Here is a 24,423-nt window from a genome sequence, read left to right on the forward strand (position 1 = left end):
GAGCAATATATTCAGCAATTTTGTCGTGTGTTAATATAACTGGTGATCTTTTAAATGATGTATAGATATTTACTTGTGGTGGCTGATTATTCATGTCACCATGCAGCATGAAATATAACTCGAGATATCTACGTAATGAGTGTACTAATGCTCCTGCTATATCGATTCTCATAAAGTGTAATTATTTTTGATGTTGATAAAAAATAAAGGGGAAAGTAGGGCACGATTAAATACTTTAGATAATTTTTTAAAATTGTGTTATCAATTATTTATAAGAAATTCGACGTGATCAAAAATTTTTTGCAAATGTTATTATTATTATTATTATTATTATTATTATTATTATTATTATTATTATTATTATTATTATTATTATTATTATTATTATTATTATTATTATTATTATTATTATTATTATTATTATTGTTGTTGTTGTTGTTATTATTATTATTATTATTATTATTATTATTATTATTATTATTATTATTATTATTATTATTATTATTATTATTATTATTATTATTATTATTATTATTATTATTATTATTATTATTATTATTATTATTATTATTATTATTATTATTATTATTATTATTATTATTATTATTATTATTATTATTATTATTATTATTATTATCATCATGAGTGAACGTAGTTGGAGAAATCTCCTTCTAAAAAGTGATTTTTAACTAATGGTTTTTAATTGTAAATTATGAAACATTTGTGTTTTGATTAAGTTAATATTATAGTTGTTATTGTGATAATAAGTTTTGTAAAATTCGTCATTTCAAATTTTTAACAATAAATAATATATCTCGTTGACCAATTGAGGTTAGAGTCTCTCGACTGAAAACGTGGTTGAAAGTTTGTTTACGTTGAATATTACTTTTTGAGGTTACATACAAACAATAAAAATGAACGGAAAAAAATATAATTGTGGTCGGTGTAAAAAACCTATTAGTCGTATGGTCGAAAGCTGCGTTAAATGTTTAAAGGATTTTCACCCCTGTTGCATAAAAGCTCACAAAGTTTTCAATTCTGATGGAAGTCTTGTTCAATGTGATGGCATTTGGGAGCTGTATAACCTTACTTCGACTGGTAAAAAGAATTTTTCTCGTCGAAGCACAAACGATATCAGAATCAACTCAACTTTGGAGAACCCGGACAATCGAACAATTATAAAGGACAGTGACAATAACGATTTAATTGGCCAAATAGATCAAGTATCAGATAACATCACGGAAAAAGTAGATCATATGAATCCAGATAATATTGAAATACTAAAAAAATCCTTTCAAACATTTATCAAAGACGAAATGAATAATTTTAAATGTACTATAAAAAATGTTATTACAGACGAAGTCGCTAAGGCATCACTGCACTGGAAAAATGAAATTTTAGAAATTAAAAAAATGATTGTTCAGACTCAAAATTATCTCACTGGCAATGAAAACTTAGTTAATAAACAAGACAGTTACAATGAGGTTGCTAAAAAGTTAGTCAAAAAAGGGCATCAGACAATAATTATTAATTCGAATGATAATAACGACAGTAACATATCATTGCAACAACTGAAAGACAACATAGATGTAGCTAAATTAGGAGTTGGTGTAAATAGTGTAAAGAGTAAGCAAAATGGTAAATTAATTTTAGAAGTTGATAATGAAGCAGATACAATTTCTATAACAAATGAAATAAAAAACAAATTTGGTAATTCTTGTATTATAAAAACCATAGATAATAAAAAACAACCACGAATAAAAATTATTGGAGTTGAAGAAAATTTATTAAATATCAATGAAAAGGAATTTATATCAAATTTAATTAAACAAAATAACTTACAAAATTTCAAAAAGCCAGAAGAAACAATAAAAGTAGTAAAAAGATTTTTAACAAAAGAAGGAACTGGTTCTATTATATTACAATTAACGCCTGACATTCAAAAGTTTGTATCTGATAAAAAAAATATAAAAATAGGATGGAGAAGTTATAAATTTTTTGACTTTATAAATGTGAAAAGATGTTTTAAATGTTGGGGATACAACCATATTGCTGCTAATTGTAAAAAGACAGAAGTATGTAGAAAGTGTGCAGATAATCATAAGGAAGTAGATTGCCAAAATAACTATGATAAATGTATAAACTGTGTTAAATATGTACAAAAAACTAATGAAAGTAACTGGGACATAAATCATATGGCCACTGATCACAAATGTCAATACTATGGTAAAATATTAAGCTTTGAAAAGTCGAAAATTATGTACGAAGAACAATAGCAGAGACAGAAATATAAAACTTATAAACATAAATTGACTATAGTGTCATTGAATGCGTGTGGTTTAATTTATCACAAAGATGAGATAGAGAATTGGGTAATTTACAACAAACCAGATATTTTATGTTTGAACGAAACTCATGTAGCTGAAGACGTCACAGATCATGAAATAAAAATTCAAAATTATAATATATGTAGAACAAACACAACTAACAATAGAACTGGTGGAGTTATTACTTATATTAAAAAGGATATTGATTTTAATGTATTGGTTAATAGCGATAATTTAATTGAAGGAGCATGGATAAATATAGTTCAAATAAAAGGGAAACAGCAAATGACTATATGCAATTTGTATCGCTCCCCAAATAGCAATATAAAGCATTTCTGTGATAATATTATTAAATTTTTAGAAAACTATATAGATGTGGACAGATTTGTTATCTTGGGTGATTTCAATGTAGATGTTAGCAAGAATAATAACTATGCAAAAAAACTAGTTAATGAATGTGCATTTTTAGGACTCAAACAAAAAATAAAAGAACCAACTAGAATAACATTGAATTCTGATACTATCATTGATTTAGTTTTTACAAATTTTAAAATTACAACTGAAGTACTGAAGACTCCAAAGATAACTGACCATAATATAATTAAATTAAGTATTGACAATTCTAATGATGGAATAGGACAAAAAGTAGTTTATTCTACTCGAGATTTAAAAAATCTTGACTACGATATATTTAACTTAAAGCTGGAAAGTAAGATAAGTGATATTGTATATAATTATGACATAAATAATTTATCTATTGACTCTTTTAATAGATCAGTTGATAAAATTATTGATAGTATAAATCAGACTATGGACGAAGTTGCTCCAATGACACAAAAAATCAGAACACTGAAATTTCACAGTAAACCGTGGATAACCAAAGAAATTGTTAATAAAATGAAAATGAGAGATAAAATCTTTTATGTTGCGAAGAACAGTGGAAAAGCTTGTGATCTATTAAAGTATAAAAATTTAAGAAATGAGATAACAATAGATTTAAAAAATAGCAAAAGGAAATATTATGAACTTAATATAGATAGAAATAAATCCAATTCTAAGCAAATGTGGGACAAGCTAAAAGAAATAATAGGTGATAAAAAAGTACAATCAACTCAGTTAAATAATATAAATTTTAATGGTGAGATGATATCTGATAATAAAGTAATTGCTGATAAGTTTAACAGATTTTTTGTCGACAGTATTGAAAAAATTATAACAGATATAGATGGTAATAATCACAATATAAATTATAATAGTGTTCAGTATAATAATAATAACACACAATGGATTGAATTCGATGAAATTTCAACTGTTGAAGTTGATAAAATAATAAATGATTTAGATTGTAATAAAGGGGTTAACGATACTATTAATACTAATCTAATTAAACAGATATGGAAACATGATAAAAGTATTATTTTATATATAATTCATAATTCTTTGAAAATGGGACAATTTCCTAATAACTGGAAAACATCAACTGTTATTCCCATTCAAAAAGTTAAAAATAGTTTGAAAGTAGAAGAATTCAGACCTATAAATACTCTACCTATATATGAACAAGTATTGGAACAAATTGTTAAATCACGATTAGAAAATTATATGGAAATTAATAAATTATTAGATAATGGGCAGTCAGGCTTTAGGAAAAAGTGCTCATGTGAGACAGCTCTGCAAAGCTCAATCATTGAGTGGAGAGAAGCATTTGATCTTGGTGAAATGGTTGGAGTCTTATACATCGACTTTGCTAGAGCTTTTGAAACCATTCACAGGCCTACCTTAATTAAAACACTGAATGAACTTGGAATAGGTGGCGTAGTACTTGATTGGTTTATATCATACCTTAATAACAGGAAGCAAAAAGTAAAGTTTAATAACACCATGTCAGAAGAAATTGAAGTAAAACATGGGGTCCCACAAGGCTCTAAACTTGGACCACTATTATTTATTATTTACGTGAATGCTGTAATTGAAAAGTTTAAAAATCTAAGAATAGTATGTAAATTGTTTGCTGATGACATGTGTTTATATATTACTAGTAAGTTCCTCAAAGAAATAGAAATAAAATTAAATGAAGGTTTGAGAATTCTACATGAATGGACGAAAGAGAATCAATTAAAAATCAACATGAAGAAAACAGTATTTTCTATTCTACATGATAAAAGAAGAAGTAACATAAGAAATAAGTGCAATATTATATTTAACGATATAAAAGTACAAGAGGTTTCTGAAGTTAAATATTTAGGAATAATTATTGATGATAATTTAACTTTTAAGAATAATACAATTAATGTAATAAGAAAAGTTGCTAAAAAATTGAACATACTACACCGTATAAATAATTCAGTTAGTAATTATACAAAAAATATAATATACAAATCTATAATAGCACCACATTTTGAATACTGTAATACCTTAATGTTAAATTGTAATCAAGATGAAATGAATAAAATGCAAAAAGTTCAAAACAGAGCAATGAGATTAGTTTTAGGGGTAAACAAATACACAAGTATCAAATTAATGCTAGAAGTAATAGGGTGGCTTAGTATTAAACAACGTGTAATATTTAATACCTGTATATTTGTCTATAAAATGATCAATAATCTTGTTCCTGAATATTTAAATGAATATATTGTTTTTAGAAATAGTAAACATAACTACAATACGCGTAGTGGTAACTTAATTGATGTAAAAAACACCAAAACTAATACTGCTGAAAAGAGTATTATTTATAAAGGATTCAAACTGTATAATGATCTTCCTGAAAGTGTAAAAAATGAGATAAGACTAGAAAGCTTTAAAAGAGAACTCTGCAAATATGTAAAAGATAATTTTGATTACAAATAATTGTTATAAGGTAGTATGTACGCTTCATTTTACTCAGTGTGAAATTGAACTTGTAAAGAAAAACTAGCAATGCTAAAAATAAAGATATATTATTATTATTATTATTATTATTATTATTATTATTATTATTATTATTATTATTATTATTATTATTATTATTATTATTATTATTATTATTATTATTATTATTATTATTATTATTATTACTATTATTACTATTATTACTATTATTATTATTATTATTATTATTATTATTATTATTATTATTATTATTATTATTATTATTATTATTATTATTATTATTATTATTATTATTATTATTATTATAATGACGTAAATTTGCTTTAGATAAAATATTAATAAAGGGGTTATAAATTAATAATGCAGAGAAATGTTGTAGAATAAACTTAAACGTGTGACACTTTTGGGATTTGTTAGTTAAGGTATAAGCAATTAAGATAGTGAGTTGGTTATGAGATAAAAAGACAAGGAAGAGAGAAGGCTCAAATAGAAGGTAATTATAAAGTTAATGGGCTAGGTTAGCGTACGCGCGAGCGTTTTGTCTACTACTTTCTTAAATGCTGGTAGTTTTTATAAAAATTGAACCTTTACAAATAAATGAATAATAAATAATATCACAGGTGAAAACGATTATCATACATTACTGTTAAATATATGAAGACAAACATTTAATGTGCATTAATAATTGTAATTAAAAAAATTAGCCTGTATAATTGCTAAAAGTATGCTCATTCTATTGTAAAAATAGAATTTGTTCTTAATTTTTTTTTCGTTTTTATTATTAATTGTAACTTTTATTTTATATGCGATGTGTTTCAGGTGTGTCCCTTTGACCTGTTAAATTTATTTTAAAGTAGTTATTTATACATATATACATAAATTTCTAAGATGACTGTCAAGTTGATAAAATATTATACTTTTCTGTAATTCTCCAGTTAGGAATATGAAGAATGACGTTTCAATATCTGGTGTTTTAAATATTTTATGAAATTCGGACATCGATATGAAGCATAACATTCCTAATATCGTGAATCATATATTTTTTTTATCTCCATGCATATCAACAATTCAACATATTATCTGATTTTTCAATAAAAAAGATTTTCATCTTGAGATCTAATGAATGAAAAAAAACGGAATTAATTTATGCGAAATAAGAATTTAAAATTATTTTATCAATTAATAAATAATAACATAACATTATTTTGATAAATCGGAAAAGGAAAATTTTGTGTATGAGATAACGTATGAACTCGATGAGTATCGATAAAGCTGTACAGAAAATAAATAGAACTGGTAGAATGTCCAGTTATCGAATCTATGGCTCACTTTGGGCACGTATGAATACTGAAAACATGATTCGAATATAAACAAAAAACATTAGGTTTTGAATCACCGCAAAATCGTGACCAAACGAGATCGATCATAACGTCAATATATCATTCTACAGTTTGACAATCCTTTTTTACTGTCACAGTCGATGATTTCATATATATATTTTATATTAATCACCTTCACTAAAACAAAATATAAATCTTGAGCGTATTTATTTTTTAAATATAAAAATTTAATCATGAAGAATTTTACTCAATGTCTTTACTTCACCTTATCTTACGAAAAGGGGGAGGGCAGTATTTTAAAACGACGTAGGGGAGGGTGGGGCAGAGCGGCCCCCCTGAAATTTTGATCAAAAAAAAAATTTTTTTTTTTTCGACTAATTACTACAAATCCGATATGTTTGCGCATTTTTATTCCTACGCATGACATTTGGGGCAAAATGGACAAGCCCAAAATTTTGAAAAAGTGATTTTTTCATATTTTTATCGTCAAATTAAAAAAAAATTATTATAATTCCACATTTCTAGCCCTACGCATAACACCTGGGGCAAAATGGACCAGCCGAAACTTCCGAAAAAATTATTTTTTCATATTTTTCGGCCGTTTCTTTATGTAAGAGGCAAATTTGGTCACTAAAAATTTATAAAAATTAAATTTTTTTTTTTAGTTGATAAATTTTTGAAATAAAGTAAAACTATAGAATTGTTTTTTTTTTTTATTAAATAACAATTAGTAATTAAGGTAATCGAGAGTGAACGATTTATTACACTTTAAAAAATTTTTTTCGAATAATATAAAACCAAAAATAGTTGTCAAAAGAAAGAAATACATTCTTAATGATAAAAACAATTTAAAAAAAAAAAAAAACGAAAAAAAAATTTTTTTATCACTTTTTGGAGCGGGGCCGCTCTGCCCCACAAAAAAAAAATTTTTTTTTCAGAATTTTGGCAAAATGTCCATAAATTTGTTCGAAATAGGACAAAAGTAAAGTGATCTTATGGTTGAAAGCCACAAAAAATAATAATTGGCTTAGGGGGGCCGCTCTGCCCCACCCTCCCCTATCACTTGACAACACGATATTTTGTTGGGCTTAATGGCGGAGAATAAATATTTGTAGTCAAATAAAATTTTGAAATGATGTGATTAATTAATAGATGAAATATTTTTATTGTTGCAGACGTACCTGACCCAATTATAAAGCATGTTCTTGCAGATGCTGGACAAAATGTAACATTAGAGTGCCCTGGTGTAACAGAACGTTCAGTCGTTTCGAGACTAGTATGGCGTGCTAATGATTATCAAATTGTTGAATATGGTAGTCAAAGTATTACTTATTTTGTTCATCACAACCGAATAATACTGTCGGATAAAAACTTTACACTATTCTTTCAACCGGTACAATCAGAAGACAGTGGCGAGTACCAGTGCATTGTTAATAGCCGAAATATTCCTGAAGTTATCGTCAATCTCACCGTTCAAGGTAATTAACAAATGTCATAAATTTATTATTGATATTTTTTGTAAATTTATTTTTAGTAATGACTGTGAAATTACTAAATAACTTAAAGTAGACTACCGAAATTTTTCCATCTGTACTGTGAGTAGTGATCGCATTTTTCATTCATTCACTGCGGTCGTAATTTGTGTTCCGGAAACTAGTTTACGGCAAAAGTTTAAGAGTTTACTTAAGTTCTGGTGCTCTACTTTACTCTAAAAGAGGATCAAGACGATGTGAAGGATATCGAAGAGGGAAAGAAAAACTGAACTAGCCCCAAATTTAGTTAAAGCCCCAATCAAATTATTTATTTGAATTTTTGTGAAATGCATTTCAACAAATGACCTTTTCATTTTCATTTTTTTTTTTTTTAAATATATATAAAACAAATACATTAACGTCATAACACATTTAATGTAAGACGATATTTCAGCTGATAAATATTTATTACACGTATTTTTCAAATGAAATTATTTCTAAACGTGAGAATAAATATAAAAAATTGACAAGTATTCAACAAAACAATAGAAATATTTTAAAAGCGTTCGGGTCTAGTGTAGTAATCTGTCGAAGGAAATTGAATTCCGTCTGGTAGATCCATCTGGTCATAGTAAGAGTAACGTCCTCTACAATTCACAAGATCGTGTCTATACATTATACGTAAAGTAACCGAGCACATGTGGACGAGATATCGTTGATTCGTATCACGTATTTTTCTTGTGGGTAACCAATACCCACTAACGTTATATCAACCATTAAAATGAATATTTCTTAAATCCGTACTGATGATATATTATCTTTTGTTTTTGTCCACACCCTCTATGCTGCTATCGTTATTTTTTTTTTTCTAGAGACAGGTACTTTTATTTTGCTGACACGTTTCAAGCATTGGATTAAGGTCACCCGCATTTTTCTTACTTTCTCCTTCTTCTACTTCTTAAGGCAACAATTCATTCTAACAAATTGTACTCGAAAGTCAGATAATAGGATCCGTGCGTGATGAAAATATTATTATTTCATCAGGCTATTTCAGGATGCATACTCATATATATTTATATATATATGTCCTTCATTTTTCAATATTTAAATAACAAAATTTTATATTTTAAAATAAATTCTTATCAAAACATAATTTTTTTATAAAAAACGGGAATATTTATTTTTAAACGTATATGAAAACCAATACAAGTAAATGTACAATACAGCAAAGTGATTTGAAAAAAATAATTTGTCGTCAAGCAGACGAGTTACTTATCCGTAAATCCAGTTCTAGGCATTTTTTTACTCTTCCAACTATTTCCCAAGATCCGCCGAAGGCATTATGGCAAAGTACCTCCGGATTGGAAGGGCTCTTCCTGCCCAAGTACTAGCTAGGCGAAGCCATAATCAGAAGAGCTATTTCACTCTGGGTAGGAACTAAAGTAAGAGGGTGATGCCTTATTCTACCCTACTTCTATATATATATATATTGATGGCCTCCAATTCACCGAGATCATCATCTCATCCATTTCTAAATTTGCCACATTTTTTTCTTTTTTTTTTTTTATTATGTATTACGCACATGCTACAAGAAACATTTACAAATTATATATAAATTTTATCGTTAAATCATAAAAAATTTATTATTGATGAAATTTATCTGAGAATTGGGAGGTTCAGATTTATTTGACCGTTATAAATGTATAACACGTAATTCAATGTCCATGATTGAAATATGTCAGAAATTCACAATAGACATTAATATATAGAGGAAGCTTTAGGCAGGTCTAGCAGCGATATGGACGGCAAATATATATATATATATAAATTGAGTTCTTATGGACATGAGTGGAACCAATATTCGAACCAGCTAATCCGACCAGCTCTTTGAAGTGATAGCTTAACAGATTCAAGCCGACAGGGAACATCGGTACTCAATAGAGCTCTGGATTCAGAAATTAACATCCATATCAATGTTATTTAGGTCTCAATAATTGATTGGTTGTAAGCCGATAACTTTTGTATCATCGCATTATATAACATCAAATACTGATTACGGCTGCTCAACAGAAACAAATATGTTATATCGGCCATGAAAATAATATTATTATATTTTTAAAAAAAAATTTTTAACTTCCCGCTAAGAAAATTGTAAATTTTCAAAAATTCGGGAAGTTATTGGTTTCGGTCCGATTTACGAAAATCGAATTTCCATCAGATGTCGACGTTTCGAGGTCCTAGGAAGCTATCCTGACTAATTTCACGATGATGTCCGAGTGTATGTATGTGTGTACGTACGTACGTACGTATGTATGTATGTAAATATTCATAACTCTTGAACGGCTGAACCGATTTTGATCGTTGAGGTGTCATTCGACGCGGCTTGTTAATGTCTTAAAGCCGTAAAAATTTGAACTTAATCGGTAGAGTGCGTTCAGAGATATTTCAAAAATAAAATTTTTTCGAAAATGTTTTATTTGGATAACTTTTAATTTGCTCGATGGATTGATTCCAAAATCTAATCAGCTCTAAAACTCTATAAGCCGCGTCGAATGCCACCTCAACCATCAAAATCGGTTCATTCGTTCAAGAGAAACCGTTGACGAAAGAATTCAAAAAAAATTTTTTCCTTGGTTTTTTTGGAATTGCTCAAAAACGGCTAAATAAATCAATTTCAAAATTTGATCAGCTTCAGAACTTGATAAAACGCGTCGATTGCCACCTCAACCATCAAAATCGGTTAATTCGTTCGCGAGATATCGTGGGAGAAGGAAATGCTAAAAAATGGTTTTTTACAAAACAATGGCATACAAAAGTATTTGCGAGCTCAACGAGCTCGAAAATGTAATCACAATAATGTTTTCGAGCTCAACGAGCTCGAAAACAGCGAGAAGTTTTGGGGCTGGCCCGCAGGGTCAACTGACAGACCGATTTTTTTATGTAGCTGAGTTTCCCTTTATATCGAGTCTGTACTGTGATTGAAAAACGAATGAAAATCAAGACCTAGTGAATCAAAAGTTAAAAATGTTTTTCTAACAAAGTTAAATTCAAGATTCACGACTAAACGTTTATGCAGCAAGAAATTAAAACGTTTTCTTTCATTACAAAGCGAGATTTATCCATATGCATGATAGACTAATGTTAGTAATATAGGGTGATGAAACTTTCGAGAAATTCATCAGTCTTACAATTTTATAATTATTCATAGAATCACATCATTGCTATTCCCTCTAGGAATAATATAGAATGAGAGAGAAAGAGAGATCTATATACATGTATGCATGTATGCATGAATGTATGCATCATACATATATAACTAACACAAATTTTGGCTTCTACATTAAGTAATATTATAATATACACACCAATAAATCATTTAATTAGGGAAATTCATGCCTATAAACTGTTGATCTACTCTCCATAAAGTCTTCTTACTGCAAGATTACCAGTGCGTCATCGCATACATATCTACTAATGATTCACACATTTAACGTCAACATACTCAGCGCTAAAGGATTATCATTAAGCAACATGAGCGACGTGTCATCGATCTACTCTCAATGCGGTGTCACACGAAACCGCCTCTATATATAAATATATATATATATGTATGTATGTATATATATAGACATAAATGGACTCCGACTAACCTCAGCAATAAATGTTTTGGATAAGGATATCCCTTATATATAACATTGAATAACAAATTACGAGTTTACGGAAGTTAGCTTGCGATGGTAATCGGATATCTTAAAAATAGTTAGTTACTGCACGCAAAGATCACCCCACAGTTTTATTATCATTAGTACGCATTAGTTTGTGAAAAATAATCAATAACCTGCGCTGTAATAATACTAGAGATTTTTATCAGTATTTTATAGGACAGGGTGGGGCAAAGCGGCCAGTAAAACTTAAAAATAGAAATAGTTATTTAATAAAATTTAATTTATTGAGGCAAGAGCAATAAATATTTTAAAAGTTAATTTTTTTTTAAATTTTAATTTTAATGAAATAAAATGCAGAGCATGTTCGTAAATCTTAGTTAAGCGAACAAGCGGCATCTCGTTATCAAGCAGTCAATGTCATTAATCCAAGGCGCGCTCTAATCTGTCCACCCTCTTTGGTTCACAATCCCCGGGTTCTATATTGCAGAGCCAGGCTCTACTCTATTTTATCCCTTCCTCGGATGGAAATTCAAGGCTGTCGTGGATATAATTTAAAATCAATCGTCCGTTATACACTGAGTAAAAAATAAACTTTATTAAAGAGATAAAAATCTTATAGCTTCATTTTTCATTCTGATAGTTTGAACAGATTTAATTATTTAAATAATAATAATAGTGATGATAATAACAATAATAGTATATAGAAGAGATAAATTTATAATTTACTTACAGTAACGTCCAATGCTGGGTTTAAATACTCGTTTAATGATAATTTAATCTAAAAGAAAAAAAAATTTATTTAAGTACTAAACGTAATTATTAATTTTATCTCGTTAATAATTCATTAGTGATTAAACTCTAATGATATTAATTAAAAATAAATTTTATTTTATTTTACATGATGCAAGAAATAATTAAGTAAAATGAGGTAGTCAAAAATTTTTGCCCACAAATAAAATAGATTTTTTTTCGTAGCAATTAAAATTTTTTTTATTTTTAATGAATGAAACCCGGGTCAAAAATAAAACTTGATTCAGGCTCGCTTCGCCTTATTTTCTTTGAAGTTATCGATTTGCCGACGATTTTTTGATAAGATCTCGACTTTTTCGACTTAAATTTAATTTTTTTCAACTTTTTGAACTTTTTTCATCTTAGTTTCAACTTATTCGTCTTTACTTTGAGCACATAGTCATTCACATTACTTTTGACTTGCTGAATCAAGTCGAAATAAAGTTATTTATTCGCCTTACTTTCGCCTTAATACCCGGGTCAAAAATAAAACTTGATTTAGACTTGGTTTACTAAGTCGAAATTTGGAGCCGTTTTTTACAAGACAAACTCGACTTTTTTTACGGAGGTATGAAATATATTAAGTTTTCGCCTTGGTTTAGACTTAACTGGCTTACTTAGTCACGATTTAAGACCAAAAAGTTGAAATCAAGTCGAAATTGACTTGGTTTAGACTTATTCGACTTAAATTATAAGTCGAAAAAGTCAGAACTAAGGTGAAATAATTTTTATATATCAAGTCAAAAGTAATGTGAATGACTATCGTGCTCAAAGTAAAGACGAATAAGTTGAAACTAAGATGAAAAAAGTTCAAAAAGTTTAAAAAAATTAAATTTAAGTCGAAAAAGTCGAGATCTTATCAAAAAATCGTCGGCAAATCGATAACTTCAAAGAAAATAAGGCGAAGCGAGCCTGAATCAAGTTTTATTTTTGACCCGGGTATATAAAAATTATTTTACCTTAGTTCTGACTTTTTCGACTTATAATTTAAGTCGAATAAGTCTACATCAAGTCAATTTCGACTTGATTTAAACTTTTTCGTCTTAAATCGTGACTAAGTAAGCCAGTTAAGTCTAAACCAAGGCGAAAACTTAATATATTTCATACCTCCGTAAAAAAAGTCTTGTGAAAAACGGCTCCAAATTTCGACTTGGTAAACCAAGTCTAAATCAAGTTTTATTTTTGACCCGGGAAAAGTCTTAGACCTGCTCATTTTTTAATATAGCTGTGAACAATCGATTAATAGAAATTAATCAGAATTATAAATGTAATTTGTCAAAATAAATTGCTAAATCTATAAAGTAAAGGTAACAAAAATAGAATTATTTTACCACATTGCTCTTTGTCAAGACGATAATATTGACATTAGTCATTAAATTTGTGGTAAAATAGCATACCAGTCAGTTTTCACTCTAAACACAAAACTTTGATGCTTTGCACATTGATTTAATGTAATACAAAATATTATACCTTTGATGTGTACATCAGATTTTAATAAACACGTGCACTCGAGTTGCAATTATTTATCATGTATCAACAGAATCCATTAAAAGCTTTAGCGAGAATTCAAAACTGACAGAAAGTTTAAAATGAAAAATTATAATTATAAGAGAGTTACAAAAAAAAAATAGAAGAAAAAAAACACCTGAATTGACAGTAATTAAAATTTAAATAAAAAAAGAAAAAAGTTATGTCAACTGTCAAAGAATGAATAAAAAGTATGAGCTATAGTACTTAGTTTAAGAAATATTCAGTAGAACTATTCTGCGTACTGAAAATGGCGTCCAAGTCTAACTAGAGCAATGGGGTCAGGTCAAACAGCTAAAGCCAACTTGAAAAAGGATAAAACTAAGAGAGACATAGTTTTCATTTGAAAGCCAGATTAAATTTAAACATTATAAATTTTTTATTTTCAGTAATGATACATTCAATATTAATAAGAAATTAAAATTTCTTCTATCCATAGGAAAATGTTTTAGGAAAAATATTATTTATATACTTGTTGGAAAAAAAATAACAGTAAAAGTCTTGAAAAATATTTTATTAAAAAAGTTTAAGTAGATAAACAGGTATGACATCTTCTTGATGCTATTTTCTTAGTTCAACAGTATATCAGTTATATATATATATATATATATGAGGACTGAAACAGGAACCATGCCACCTGGAATAGTGTCGACAGTCACCCTCTTTCCGGAGGATGAATTCAATTGCTCAACGCGTCTCCACATCCTCACATCCACACGTTTATACACTTCTCACTCAGCTACATATCCACCATTTTCCTTTCTGTATTCCTTCTCTTCAGACTACTCTCTGGCTTCGTATTCCACCTAAATTCTTTTGACTGTGTGTACTGCAGCACAAGTGTATGCCAGCAACACATTTGTCGAGAGTGATACGGACACTACTAAAAAGCACCAAGGGCTCAATATGTTGTTGAGTTGCGACGCAAAAAAAAATTCTCTAAAAGTAAAACTTGATTTTTATTATTTTATTTTTTTCTTCTCCTACTATTACTTTTTTGTTTCATCACATTCACAGAATTATGCTAATTTCACTGAGGAAATAGTTGTCATAATTTGATTCATGTAATTAATTAGTTTTTTTTTATTTTTTACTAAAAAAGTTGAAAAGCTTAATTTTATCACATTTAGTATATTCATTAGATTTTAAACTGACGTTAATTTAATAGTTTATTGACAATTATTTTTAAGCGATTTTAACCATCTGTAAATTATTTTATCGAAAAAAATTGTCGCAAGTAGGGGAGGGTGGAGCAGAGCGGCCCCCCTGAAATTTTGACCAAAAAAAAAATTTTTTTTTTTTCGACTAATTACTATAAATCCGATATGTTTGCGCATTTTTACCCCTACGCATGACATTTGGGGCAAAATGGACAAGCCCAAAATTTTGAAAAAGTGATTTTTTCATATTTTTATCGTCAAATTAAAAAAAAATTATTATAATTCCACATTTCTAGCCCTACGCATAACACTTGGGGCAAAATGGACCAGCCGAAACTTCCGAAAAAATTATTTTTTCATATTTTTCGGCCATTTCTCTATGTAAGAGGCAAATTTGGTCACTAAAAATTTATAAAAATTAAATTTTTTTTTTTAGTTGATAAATTTTTGAAATAAAGTAAAATTATAGAATTGATTTTTTTTTTTATTAAATAACAATTAGTAATTAAGGTAATCGAGAGTGAACGATTTTTTACGCTTTAAAAAATTTTTTTCGAGTAATATAAAACCAAAAATAGTTGTCAAGAGAAAGAAATACATTCTCAATGATGAAAACAATTTAAAAAAAAAAAAAAAGAAAAAAAAAATTTTTTTATCACTTTTTGAAGGGAGGCCGCTCTGCCCCACAAAAAAAATTTTTTTTTTTCAGAATTTTGGCAAAATCTCCATAAATTTGTTCGAAATAGGACAAAAGTAAAGTGATCTTATAGTTGAAAGCCACAAAAAATAATAATTGGCTTAGGGGGGCCGTTCTGCCCCACCCTCCCCTATACAAAAACAAATTTCTCATTCTTTTTTTTTTTAAATCACCCGATTTCAGTTAAAAAATATCATAAATAGTGATTAATTTAAGAGTTTCTGTTTGTTTTCTACTCGATAATTTTTATATTAATAAGACGTACATCCTACTAATTAGGCATTTGTTTAAAGCCGATTGTGCCAATTATATAATAAGCTTCCAATTCATTGTTTAAATTGTAGAGATATTCAGTGTTCGAAAAATAATGGGCCAATTGATCCTCATTGAAAGAAATTTTCAAATATCAAAAAAAGAAACAAAAATTACATATTAATTTGTATCTCAACACAAATCACCAACTTATAACTTTTTATTTATTGCAGTACTTATTTTTTTAGCTGTTACATAATGAGAAAACTTTATATATACAAAAAGTACAAGAACAACTCAAATAACATTTAATTGTGAGGTATATTGTTGAAAATATACGTAAGCGAATGCAATTAGTTATACAAAACTACGTCCGCGGAATCATCAAGGGCACTTGACAAAAAATAAAAACTAAACATTGAGTAAAATAAATAAAAAGTGTATAAAATGGAAGAAAAACAAGCGGGTTGTAAAGGAGAATGAAATAAAGAGAAATTGGAACGAAACTTTAAGCTTCAACTTTTTATTTTTTTTTTTACAATTTGACATTAACGAGGGAATAGCAATTTATTCCGATCGGTTAGCAATTAACTATCTCGTCTCTAAGGAATTAAAAGTACCAATGATTTCTTTCGTACGACCAAAGAATGAGAGCATATATATGTATATATAAGAATATCTAACATTTATTCGATTAATGTTATTTTAGATAAGAAATGGAGGTGAATTTTTTTTGGTCGAATCCATTAAATTTTGGCTTCTCTGTATGAATACTTGATAGATAATATAACAAACGATCCGTTTTGGATTACGAATCCATGTATGAAAGCAAAAAATATAAAAGATCGGAAAAAATGTCGACTATGAATCAAATGCAAGGGAATTTTTGACGATGACAGGTATGATGTTGCAAAAGCGTCACTGAGTAAAAGAATAGCTAGAGGATCGATAGATATGTATACTATGCAAGTGAATGCAGCAGAACTCGGAAAAATGTAACAATGGCTTACGGAGATGAGAATAAAAGGCAGCGCGCAGCGAGGAAATAAAGTAATGAAAAAAAAATTTATCATATCGCTGAGAAAATACTCTTGGAGTAGCTTTTTCATTTGGTCATTTAACGAGAAGTGATAAGAAAAATTCCGTTATTACAGATTGTAAAAAAAATGTCCAAAGTAAAAAATATAATGTTTAAACTATAGAAGTAGTAACGGATCTTCCATATGTCTTTCTTGTCTTCCATTTGCTGAACGACAAACTTTTTAATGACAAGGCACTCCCGGAGGTAAAGAGAACGGATTCAAAGTTTCTCAAGTTTAAATCCCTTGACGAATCAAAAAGTCTCCCACAATTTTTCTTACCAACTGTAAAAATGAACGGAAAAATTCTCGAATTTCGCTCTTGGGGTTGCACTTACTTATAAGAAAACGTAATAACTTTTATATTTCAGTTTCTTTATTTGACGTGATGAGAATTGACATGTTCTTTAATTAATCTTATTTTTAAAATAACTTATACTTATTTATTAAACGATCCAGTCAACTGATAACCCACGAAAGTAGAAATAGATAAGTTTTTTTTTTTTTTTTAAGGATAAAATAATGCGACACTGTGCTAAATATATTCGAGTGACATACAGAAACCCCAATGGAACTTAGTGGCGAGTCAGTCAGAAACGGTTCCAGTTACAGGACAACAGATGAATAATTCAACACATCACGTCAACCAAACTGCTGTGCTCTGCAAATATTATTCTCCAGACGATACTCTGATTTCTCAGACATTTATTGTTCAAATTTCATTTTTAATTTAATTTTAAAATCTCAAATCAATGTCTCACCCAGACTAATTATTTTATTTAATCATTTCAGTAATCCAATGACTTGTAACATTTGAAATAAGATTTTGTATTCATAATCTATGTACGAATGATAGGGGAAGGTGGGGCAGAGCGGCCCCCCTAAGCCAATTATTATTTTTTGTGGCTTTCAACCATAAGATCACTTTACTTTTGTCCTATTTCGAACAAATTTATGGACATTTTGCCAAAATTCTGAAAAAATTTTTTTTTTTTTGTGGGGCAGAGCGGCCCCCCTTCAAAAAGTGATAAAAAAAATTTGTTTTTTCGTTTTTTTTTTTTTTAAATTGTTTTCATCATTAAGAATGTATTTCTTTCTCTTGACAACTATTTTTGGTTTTATATTACTAGAAAAAAATTTTTTAAAGCGTAAAAAATCGTTCACTCTCGATTACCTTAATAACTAATTGTTATTTAATAAAAAAAAAAATCAATTCTATAATTTTACTTTATTTCAAAAATTTATCAACTAAAAAAAAAAAATTAATTTTTATAAATTTTTAGTGACCAAATTTGCCTCTTACATAGAGAAACGGCCGAAAAATATGAAAAAATAATTTTTTCGGAAGTTTCGGCTGGTCCATTTTGCCCCAGGTGTTATGCGTAGGGCTAGAAATGTGGAATTATACAAATTTTTTTTTAATTTGACGATAAAAATATGAAAAAATCACTTTTTCAAAATTTTTGGCTTGTCCATTTTGCCTCAAATGTCATGCGTAGGGGTAAAAATGCGCAAACATATCGGATTTATAGTAATTAGTCGAAAAAAAAAAATTTTTTTTTTGGTCAAAATTTCAGGGGGGCCGCTCTGCCCCACCCTCCCCTATATCAAGTGATTTATTTGAAATTTATGTTCAAATAAACCCCAAGTAGAAAGAATTTGTTTGCAATTGAAAATTCCTTTCAATTCCTGGCCTACAGCATAAAAAGCTTTTATGTAAAAAAAAAACAAATTAATTTTTTAAAAAAAATATTGAATTATTGGAACAGAGCTTTTACAAAGAATTAATTAAAATTTAATTCACATCGTACCATAAATATTATTTTTGTTGATTAAAAAAAAAAAAGAAATGGTAAATCATCGATTTTATTGTATTTTCAATTTAAAATATCAACTGCCTAATAATTATTTAGAATATGTAGATAAAATTTTTGATGGGTAATAAAGATAAAAGTTTAAACAATAATGAGATTTTAAAGTGAGTAACATAAAGGCGATGATCTGAACAATATTATGTACATGCTTAACTCCCTTAAGGCAACTTGAAAGTTGTAAAGGATAATCTTTTATACTCTTGTGGAAAAAAAAAATAAAAAAAAACACACACACATTTCTATACATTAATTAGAACTTTAAATTTCTTTACGAAAAGAATATAACAATAAAGTTATTTTTTGAAATTTTTTTTTATTATACGTTTTGTACATTATTATAGAAGTATTAAATAAGATACCACAGAAAACCTAAAGAATAAGAAGTTTCTTTATTATACTAGGTAGATATAAATTTTATTTTATTATTTTTTTTATTCTTAATCCGAATTATGCAAGTTTCATTATAATTTATCTGGATTAAACAGAATTAAAAGATAAAAAAAATTAAATATACAAAAAAAAAAGTTATGCACTTCTCTAATGGTATCAATTAAAATGATAAAAAAATTTTATGTCCAAGAGTGCATTTAATTATTTTATTTTGAATATATATTACCAGAGTTTAAATATTTTCGTGTTGGCATAAGATAATAAGATATAAAGATCGTAAAAAGTACAAAAACGTCATGTCAAAACGAATCGAAGCTTTTACAGATAAAAGCTCGGGCAGCTGACCGAAAGCTCTTACCTAAAGTGGAACTTTACTGCAGCCGATCGTTAATCGCAATACAATGAACAGTAGGAAAAGTACGTAAAAAATATAAAAAAAATGATAATAAAATGAATGAAATAAACTTTAGTTCAATCTACCTCATACATTTTATTCTTTCGTAAAAAACTAAGTAAAATTGAGGAACAAAAAGTAAATTCAATTGAATCTACATACTGTTGAAAAGAGAAATGTTATAGAACTGCTTCGAGAGTACATATTTTTTTGTTCAATCTACAAATTTTTTGTTTCAACCAAAAATTTTAACAATCGTTGATTCTTTCAAAGCGTATATGGTATTAATTATAAGAAATAAAAAAAATTACCAATTTGTTCGTTTGTGAAATGTAAAAAAAAATTTGAGATTTATTTCCGCTTCATTGAAAAGTATTAAAATCTCAATTCTTCAACGATAATCTTTAACTTCATAATCTATTTTTATGACAAATATTGAAATCATTCATTTAAAAAACCTTTCATTATTTAAGATATACAATGAATTTCTAATGAAAATGTATTTTTGTCATAATTTTAATATTCACCTTAACATCTGAGCTTAATTTTATCGAAAAGTTTATATCATTATAGTTTCATATCGCATCAAAAAGTACCTCAGGATTTATAAGTTTATTTCTGAATAGTAGTAAAAAATTCATAAGTTTTAATGTTTTATATCTCTTGTCATCATAATATTTGTGCAATGTATTACAGATGGTTCAACAAGTTTATGAGAATTGCATTAAAATTCATGAAATCATTCTATTAACATTTAACAATCATATTCCTTAAAACCGTAAATTTTTCAGCAGATCTAAGTATAGTCATTCCAAAAGTATAAAATGACCTGAGATTAATGTTTAATTATATTATTACAGCAATAGAATATGAAATTTGGAAAATCCAAAAGTGCACGCCTCGAACGCTCATGTTATGTTTTTTTTTAAAAGTTAAATTTCGAATAAAATTGAACATCCCGCTCTTTTCCCATAGAAATTTCCATGGTAAATATACGGTAATAAAAGTAAAAAAAAAATAAATAAGGAGAACATTCCTAATGAAAAATGGCGGCAGTGTGTGTTTGTTTACATGTAAGATTGCCGGTTTTAACCGTAATGATTTATTTTTAAAAAAACGAGAAGGCCTACAGTAGTGATTTTCGAAAGGAACCTTCTTTGCTTATTTCTGAAAATTTTGAAAAAAAAATTAAGTAGTTTCGTCAAGTCGTTCTCGAGATATCCGTACCACGCCGTTTTTTTTAACCACAGACTAATGGACGTCCACGATAAATTTTTTTTAATGAACTTTTTTTTATATTAATACATATTAGACAAATTAAAAAAAGTATCAGGATTATTTATTAGTGTTTCAGCTTTATATTGATGTGTTTTTCATAATGTGTAAGAGTAATAGAAAAAAAATATATGCACTTTAATGAGTGGAAATCGTGTGACCTTGACAGGTCGGTTATAAAGCACAACCTCTCCGCTTCGCTTCGAGGCGTGCAATAATATAAATTAATAAAAGACCCTAGTTTTTTTTTATAAGCACACACAAAAAAAAAATTCTCGACTGAAGGTAAATATTCTTGATTCATGAAAATTTTTTTGGAGATCTAAATTTTCTAAGATAAAGTAGAAATCTTCTCCAACCAAGACGAATTCTCTTGGCTCAAGAAAATCTTGACTTGGTTCCCGAAAACGTTTGTCTTCAAAAATATTTTCTTGATTCAAGATATCTGTTTTTTCTGTGCATTATAAATATTGAGTAATAATTAAAAATTTCAAGTGAATCAAGTATTATTTGTTGCAATGATTTAAATTAATAATTCATTTAGTAGGGCATTAAGCCTTAAATTTACTCAAAGTTAACATTTCTATGATGAATACATTACTCTAGTAATGGAGCAGAGTGAGTTATGGTAAATTATATCTGAAGATTCCTTAGATTATAACGTAGTACCTCGGGGTAATTTGTGAGTAATCCTTTGCCGCAAGGGCTCCACAATTGCGGGGGTGAAATGAAAAGCAGGGTCATTGCATAAACGTCTTTCCCAAAACCCACTGGAATTGTTGGAATTAACAGACTTACGTATAAAGTTAGTAAATACATTGAATTAATGGTGAAAGCTGTTCATTTAAGTGTTAACGCTTAAACTTTAATGCATATGATGATAATATTTATAAAAGTAATATTTTACGATGACAAGTGGATTTTTTTCCATGACTTGTTTTTTAAAAAAAATCTTAAATTACGTCACACGAGATTGTACGTCATTCGAGGAGCCCAATAATTGGACTGAAACGCTTGAACAATTATTCCCATTGGCAACTTACATGTCTCGCTCGATTGGATTACGTTAGAACGTGAGTTGCATACTTGAAATAATTTTCACCATGATAACGCTCTTTTTAATTTCTTCATGTCTGAACTTTAATTATTTTTAAGAAATATTACAAATGGCTCCCAGTTTTACTTTTTCATCAATCAAATCTTAAATTATTTTTTTTATAACTTTTATTTTAAAAATTAAAAAAAAAAATTTTATCTAGAGAAGAGTACACAAAGAAAAGTGTAATATGAGCTATTTTTTTTTGTATCTTCCTAAAAAAAAAACGTAATTCACATTGCAGTTCGGTGCGAGTACTCAGCGATTGTTGATGTAAGAAGAAGAAATTGAAAAGCGACGTTTAAGTGGCAATATGTCGTTGTACAGGATCAAGGATCATAGTTCATAAAAAATAGGTGTTGGTCAAACTATCTTGGGAAATTTGCTGAGTTTATTTTTATTTTTATTTACAACAATAGTTTGTTTTTTATTTTCTAAAAAGTGTCTAGATGATTCAAGAAATTCATCTTGTATTGAATTTCAATTCCATCTAAAAAAATCGGTCTGTCAGTTGACCCTGCGGGCCAGCCCCAAAACTGTCCGCTGTTTTCGAGCTCGTTGAGCTCGAAAACATTATTGTGAATACATTTTCGAGCTCTTCGAGCTCGCAAATACTTTTGTATGCCATTGTTTTGTAAAAAACCATTTATTAGCATTTCCTTCTCCCACGATATCTCGCGAACGAATCAACCGATTTTGATGGTTGAGGTGGCAATCGACGCGTTTTATCAAGTTCTGAAGCTGATCAAATTTTGAAATTGATTTATTTAGCCGTTTTTGAGAAATTTCAAAAAAACCAAGGAAAAAATTTTTTTGAATTCTTTCGTCAACGGTTTCTCTTGAACGAATGAACCGATTTTGATGTTTGAGGTGGCATTCGACGCGGCTTATAGAGTTTTAGAGCTGATTAGATTTTGGAATCATTCCATCGAGCAAATTAAAAGTTATCCAAATAAAACATTTTCGAAAAAATTTTATTTTTGAAATATCTCTGAACGCACCCTACCGATTAAGTTCAAATTTTTACGGCTTCAAGACATTAACAAGCCGCGTCGAATGACACCCCAACGATCAAAATCGGTTCATCCGTTCAAGAGTTATGAATATTTACATACATACACACATACGTACGTACGTACACACATACATATACTCGGACATCATCGTGAAATTAGTCAGGATAGCTTCCTAGGACCTCAAAACGTCGACATCTGATGGAAATTCGATTTTCGTAAATCGGACCGAAACCAATAACTTCCCGAATTTTTGAAAATTTACAATTTTCTTAGCGGGAAGTTAAAAAGTATTATCTGTGTTAGTTTTAACATAAATTATTAATCTTTCAATTTACTATGATAAATTTCTTTTATTAAATTAAAAAAAAATTTCATTAAACTTAACTTTCAACAATTTTTTTAAAACTTAATCTTGATTAATAAAAATTTTAGCATCACTTGCAGGTCTATTAACACATGCAATGCACATTACGCGGTAACTATCATTACTTTAACTATTATTTTTACCTGTGCATTACATTTTCATATTACCTTTTCTTTTTTAATTTTAATGATCATTAGACTACTTTTTTTCTATACAGTCGAGCACTATAACCATAACTGTAAATGACTTTTCTCACTTAAAGTATCATCAAAATTGAATAACTTATTTTTGTATTAAATTCTTCTAAAATATTACGATACGTTGAGGAAAAGTGGAAGTAACGGTTGCTATTTTTAATCTTCATTACATTACATCTCTTTTTTTATATTTCTAAAAATCCAGATGAAATTTCAGTTTTCATAAAATTTTTTACTTTCGGGAAAAATTCATTTCATAGCAAAAGTCTTTGAAAAAAATTTTTTAAAAATTACGTTCTAGTATTCTCAAATCAATTGAAAATATTTGTGCAAATAGTAGACGACAATGAAAATCAATTTTGTTTTTTTTTAGTTTTCCTATTCCTCTGCTATATTAAAAGTATATATATATATATATATATATCGATCATAATAATACTCGTGAGATAATTAATAGAGAGCGAGATTATAATTGAAATCATTGAAATAGTTATAAAATTCAATAGCAATCGTTATTTATAACTGAAAATAAAAAATCAAACTACACTTGATAAAAATAATATTTGACTTTCAATTAATAACAATCAATATCATATAGCGAAAGCATATAAATATGCTTTTTAATTCAAACACGAAATTCC

General features: G+C 28.0%; 1 protein-coding gene and 1 long non-coding RNA gene across 3 annotated transcripts in view; one reads left to right on the forward strand and one right to left on the reverse strand.

Annotated features, from left to right (window-relative positions):
- The window catches only part of LOC130666680 (uncharacterized), a 349,416-nt gene that overhangs the window by 225,895 nt on the left and 99,098 nt on the right, over window positions 1-24,423 (reverse strand). The window lies entirely within an intron of this gene.
- LOC130666670 (tyrosine-protein phosphatase 99A-like) overlaps window positions 1-24,423 on the forward strand; it is a 159,939-nt gene that overhangs the window by 63,151 nt on the left and 72,365 nt on the right. For both annotated transcript variants that reach the window (XM_057467867.1, XM_057467868.1), the window contains exon 2: window positions 7,711-8,013. In XM_057467867.1, the coding sequence (XP_057323850.1) occupies window positions 7,711-8,013 (303 nt within the window). The remainder of the gene's footprint in view (window positions 1-7,710; window positions 8,014-24,423) is intronic.

Source organism: Microplitis mediator, chromosome 4 (assembly GCF_029852145.1).
Source record: "Microplitis mediator isolate UGA2020A chromosome 4, iyMicMedi2.1, whole genome shotgun sequence".
NCBI classification, from domain to species: Eukaryota; Metazoa; Arthropoda; class Insecta; order Hymenoptera; family Braconidae; genus Microplitis; species Microplitis mediator.